This window comes from Salmo salar, chromosome 09 (assembly GCF_965601325.2).
Source record: "Salmo salar chromosome 09, fSalSal1, whole genome shotgun sequence".
Taxonomy (NCBI): Eukaryota; Metazoa; Chordata; class Actinopteri; order Salmoniformes; family Salmonidae; genus Salmo; species Salmo salar.
Genome location: NC_138299.1, coordinates 75005109 through 75010850, shown reverse-complemented (window position 1 = coordinate 75010850; position 5742 = coordinate 75005109). Strand labels below are relative to the sequence as shown.

Sequence of the window (5742 nt, the reverse complement as noted above, 5' to 3'; positions counted from 1 at the left end):
ATGCCCGAGTTTCCGACTTAGAATTCAGAGTTGGATGACCGTTTAAAACACTTTTTCCCAGTCGAAGCTCGTTTTTTTTTGAGTTCACAGTAGTCATGAACGCATTGAAGTCGGAGATTTCCGACTTCCCAGTTCCTGAAGATATCTGACTTCATGTTTTGAGCTAGTCCCCCCCACCCGGCGTCCTAGTTGTCTTGAAAGCACCTTGCATGTCTTGTTGACGTCATGCTGGCAGTTAAGAAGACGTCATGAGCGTCTTACTACCCAACATGGCGGACTTTGATACAATCTATGAGTTAGACGAAGAAGATGAACGTGTAGTGAGTGAAGAACACCTTGTTAGATATTGCTCAGAACCTGTGATTATGCGAGGGGCCGGGCACATCACCGTGTAAGCAATTCAAAGCTACTGTTAACGCGGTCATTATAATCCGTTACTAGCTAACGCTAGCCTGCTAACAACAATGCCTGCTGTGAAATACAACTTACTAGCTAGGCCGTGGCAATAACAGTCAGCTAGCTGTCTGGTCCTATCGTAGGACGTAACGTTAACTGTTAACCCTAGCCTCGTCAATTAAGGCAAATGTATCTATTGCGGACCTGCTATTCCTGCTTTATAGTTTACTAGCTAGTTAGCTACCTAACGTTAGGTACACTGGGTTTCTGCAAATTAGCCTGAAATGAGAAAGCTTCTGCTTTAACAAAAACGACAAGCCAGCAAACGAACATTAATTGCATGACATTCAGTAAGCTATAGCTTACCACTGTAGTGAATATTTTGCCAGCAGCTGGCATATTCAAATGGTGGTGATAAATCAAGCATATTATTTCCAACAAGCTTGCTAGCTACCATCCATAGCCTAACATTCTGTTGACTGTTTTATAGTTCCCTGCTTACCAGCAATGGACACAACACCTATTACCTTCCCAAATGATGACATACTAGTAACGTATACTTCCTCTAGTGTCCACAACTGAATTATGCATATGCTGTATCCTTGTCATCCTATAGAATTGTCTCGGCAGGGGAAGCTATTCACATAATGAAACAAATTACAGGTCATTCAGGACATTAATTTGTTTATTTCTGCTGTCTGTATATATTGTAAAGTGTTAGGCACAAGGTCTACATTTTTATAGGTATTTATATGTTGAGAGTACAAAGTGTCTAATTCCATCCCATAAAAAAAAAAGCATTGCTAGGTTTCCCTTGTGACAGCCCACAGTCATAGTGAAGTACGTTATACATGTTCAATAGAAAGTTTTTCATTTCTTTAACATTTGTATTTCTCTTTTTGACAGGTTTGGATTGAGCAACAAATTTGACACTGAGTTTCCCTCCGTTCTCACGGGAAAGGTACAGTAGCCAAATTCATTAGTATCTTCGTATGCACTTTATCGACGCAATGTCTTGTGCTAGGCATTTCAACTGATTTAAACTGGGCTGTGAATCAAGCAATTTAAGCTATTATGGTGGCTCTATTGTTCTATTTCCCCTTTGACAAATCAGACCATCCCTGAATTACCTCTTTCAAGTCTCTTGAGTGGCTTCTATCTGATGCTGATGCATTTCAAGCAACACACCACGGTGTGTCCAAAGCTGAAGTGAAGCTCTGTCAATGAGTAAGCTGTCTTTGGAGCCCAGTTGGTCGGGGGCCCAGTGTTCGGGAGGACACAGCTCCAGGTGATAAAATAATGAAATAAAGACTGTGCCATACACAAGAAAGGGCAGCTTCCTGGGTCGGACACTGCAACACAAAAAGGCTGAAGGGGTAAGAGCAGGCTGAGGGAAGTGCAGGGCAATAAAAGGTCCCTCCAGTATTGTGACGTGATGGAAGAGGTCACAATTATGATGATTGAAGGGTGCAGATCAGTAGGCCCTTATTCTAAGGCCTTTCGCTCTTTGCAAAGAGACCTTTGCATCCTGTCATAAAATATTACGACCCCGGTTTTATGGCGTACAGACCCAGAGAGGAATGAGCATCTATTCATGTTGTTTGGACGGCCGCTGCCACAGGCACTAAGCTTATCTCACCCTTTAGTTCCTCTCTGCCGTGAATAGACAAGAGCTTGGTTAGCAAGTTACAGCCGTACTAGTGAGAGATCTGATCTCTGGAAAGCATCTCCAAATATATAGGCTACCTGTTTGTTTTCTAAGGCTCTTTGATTCTACAGACCACAGTACAGGTTTTTCTTGAAACAATTGGTGCCATTTTTCACTTTAGTCAGTACATTAGACTAGAGCAAAGGAATGGTTGCCGTTCTCCTGCTTTCCCTTTGAGGTTTGTTTTTGCTTACTGCTTCAGATGAAAACTATTTTAAGCGCAAAATAATTGAAAATAGTGAAGAATCTGATTTGTCTCCGAGAGAGAATTACCAATAATAAAATGAAAAGCTATATAAATTCCAACCACATTCTTTCCTGTCTGACTCTTCCTGTCCATTTCATCCTCCCTTCTCCCCCTTCTTTTCCAGGTGGCTCCAGAGGAGTTTAAAACCAGCATCAGCAGAGTGAACGCTTGCTTGAAGAAGACGTTGCCTGTCAATGTGAAGTGGCTTCTTTGCGGCTGCCTGTGCTGTTGCTGTACGGTGGGCTTCAGTCTGTGGCCCGTTATATGCCTCAACAAGAGAGTAAGTCTCAGTCTGCCCTCTTGTGATGTGTGCTGCACAGTCCCACTCTCTCTAAATCAGCACGTCCACTTATTACTCATGGACTAGTTTAGCAATCAGCCGTATTGGTCTTAAGCAGGCAACCTGCGCGGAATTGGGGTCTGTGTGTAAAAAGGATACATTGCACAGCTGAAGGGGACATCACTGAAAGGTGGTGCCCCAACCCAGTGTTATTGACGACAAAGTGGAAATTACAAGCTGGTAAAAGTAGAAGTTCAGTCTATGAACAGCTCTTTGTCATAATACTGAGGTTGTTGTCAATTGTAAAAGAGTGTGAAGTCGAGGTTAATACTAGAAGATATAGCATGTGCTCCTTTCCCTACAGGCGAGAAGATCTATTCAGAAGTTGTTAGAATGGGAAAACAACCAATTATATCACAAGGTAAGAACAAATTGCATATTAGCACCTGTCTGAAAGACCAAGTTATGTCAGTTGTGAAGGGTTGAGTGATGTTAAAGTAGCAGGTTTCTGATGGATAATGGTCTTTAACTCATTATGTCAACTTTAACCCTTAAATCGAATTTCCCTCAAAGCTATTTTCAGCTGACATAGTGGACAGAGGCTGACCAGACCTAAAGGTCAGCAGTAAAAGGCATGTTAATTTAGTTTTGTCTCGGAACAATGAGTGACAGCTAGTAACTGAGCAGAAGAATGAAGGAAGCTCTTCAGGGTGTCTGACCACTACCTGACCCCAGCCAGACATGGTTTGAAGCGTTCCTAAATTCCCCTCACACTCAGATTTGCTAACCAGACGGGATGTGGGTGTGTGTGCGCGGTGTTGTCTGTCCTCACTTTCACCTCTTCTGTTTAGCTGGGCCTGCACTGGAAACTCAGCAAAAGGAAATGTGAAAGCAGCAATATGATGGAATATGTGAGTATAACACATTTATGCTCCCTTAAAACAGAATATGATTCTTGCCAACTTATTGAGTATTACGAACTCAAATCGCAACAGAGTCAAAATATGGGCATGAATGTATTATAGAAGAGTGGCCGCTGGAAATATTCAATGCTGAAAGAAAAGTTTTAAATGAAATGAACTTTTCCCTCCACAGGTAATTCTTATAGAATTCTTACCCAAATATCCTATATTCCGACCGGACTGAACTGAGGCTGTTGGGAGACCTGCAGTGTGGCCCTTGACTCCTATCCTTAGTGCCTAGTATAAATGTTGGAATAAGGGTCTGCACCTGTGTCTCAGTGTCCCTTACATCTCCCGGTACCTTGTACATTTGAAATTGCAACACTGTCACTTTGCTTTAGAGCAGATTTTGCACATTTCCTGATGAAGTAGAAAAATGCTCTCTTTGTTGCACACTAATACTTTGCTTTTGTTACATATATATGACAAGTGATTGAAAAAAATAACACTGTTGAAAAGTGCATTTAGCCCAAAGAGCCATCATCAATTGAGTCCATGTATCATATCATTATTGCTTTGGAAAAACATGTGACACCTCCTAGAGCAGAGTTGTCAAACCTACGACCCGTGGGCCAGAGCACATTCAATCCGGGGGGGGTTTGAGTTTAAAAAAAAAAACATTGTTGTAATTATGATTTTTGGGACATTTGAAATGAGGAAAAACAAATGGAAACTGTGTAGTAATGATAATAGACCTACATTTATAGTCTCTTCACTCTGTCCAGCTTTCTAACAGTCATCGAAACTAAAGCTAGACAGTCCGGGAGCATTGAAACTATTTTTTGCCGATTTTTGACGGCGAGGAAATATAATACATTTTAAGTGCGACCCTCCCGATCTCGGTGAAGACCGATTGCAGCCCGCGGGGCAAAATGAATTTGACACCCCTTATCCTAGAGCATCCTTGCCTTATGTAAAACAAACCATTTTATATATAAGACAGGAGGAGACAAACATTTTGTAGCTCAGCAAGTTCAAATGCTGGTTATTGGGGTTAGTTTCCTCAAATCAATTTGTCTCTGTGACAAAAAGTAGATGGGATGCTTGAATTTGCCAAACATACGATGTAAGTCCGCATCATGTTTTTTTTTTCTTCATTTCAGAAATGACCCTTTCTACAGGGAACTTTAAAAAAACTGTAAATATGTTAGTATAAACTGTAGGCCTACAGTGGTATGCTGTTGTTTACATTGTTATTTAGATATTTGATTTGTTTTGCCAAGATAATGCTATACCATAGTTTTGTTTATGAAAGATGTCTCTTTCCAGTTTATATGGACCTGTTTACTTAGTAAGCCATATCATTTACAATGTATGTGATGCCAGAGTTAGGATTGAAAATTGCACTTGAGCTTATCAAAATGTCAGGATTTCAGAGAATGATTTCAAACTGAGGTTTTTAATTTTACAATGACACTAGTGATGCATGTTATTTGTGATTTTTGCCAACTTAAAAAAAAAAGTGTAATTCATTTCAATGTGAGATGGCTACTTGTCTTTATGATGTACTGTTGGAAACGGACTCCAACTTGGCACCTCCATGTCTCTTGTTTTTTGTCAAACTTTTTATTGCAGATTTGTCTTTGTTCATTTTATAGTTTTTATTTTCCTATACTGTGTTTTGTCTTTGTGTTAGTTGTTAAAAACCACGTACAACCTACAGTACATTACATATTGAGATAAACGTTTCCTTTGTTATTCATTTTGTCCAGAGTTGTCTCCGTCACTTGTAGCTGAGAGTTTTGCTGCATTATAGTGCCTCTGGAATGGTAGATGAACCGCAGTCAGAGAAGTGGTGTGGTTGTGAAGACTGACATCTGCTCACTCGTATTGTGGAGAGCCCTGGCCCTCTTCCCAGTATTGGCCCTGTTACAGAGTACTTGTAAATGTTTGTCATGACAACTCAATCCCTATGGAAAGCTAAAATAAATGGTTGATTTTGAATCTTTGAGTCTTCAAGTGGGTCCAACTGAAAACCACAAGCTGACATTAACTGTTGACATGCTTACCTTACTGCCATATGGTGAATTACTCAGCATCATCTAAGTTATACAGATCGTCTTAATTGACATGTGGTAATGTACTTTGGCCAGAGTCTGCCACTGATACCTGGCTATTTGTCATGTTTAACAAGGTGTTGAATCGTTAA

The 5742-nt window shown here is 40.6% G+C and overlaps 1 protein-coding gene across 1 annotated transcript; it reads left to right on the top strand.

Annotated features, from left to right (window-relative positions):
- Positions 1–214: 214 nt before the first annotated feature.
- On the top strand, positions 215–4133 carry LOC106611745 (cysteine-rich hydrophobic domain-containing protein 1). Its single transcript, XM_014212286.3, has 6 exons — positions 215–391; positions 1303–1357; positions 2476–2631; positions 2996–3052; positions 3483–3542; positions 3727–4133. The coding sequence occupies exons 1-6, from the start codon at positions 249–251 to the stop codon at positions 3775–3777; spliced, it is 522 nt and encodes a 173-aa protein (XP_014067761.1). The 5' UTR covers positions 215–248; the 3' UTR covers positions 3778–4133.
- Positions 4134–5742: the final 1609 nt, after the last annotated feature.

What these genes read in the sequence shown, in the direction of transcription:
- LOC106611745 (XM_014212286.3), top strand. Translation starts at nt 249, where the DNA reads ATGAGCGTCTTACTACCCAACATGGCGGACTTTGATACAATCTATGAG. An exon ending in GGGGCCGGGCACATCACCGT is followed by an intron (nt 392 to 1,302) that starts GTAAGCAATTCA and finishes TCTTTTTGACAG; the next exon opens with GTTTGGATTGAGCAACAAAT. An exon ending in CCTCCGTTCTCACGGGAAAG is followed by an intron (nt 1,358 to 2,475) that starts GTACAGTAGCCA and finishes CTTCTTTTCCAG; the next exon opens with GTGGCTCCAGAGGAGTTTAA.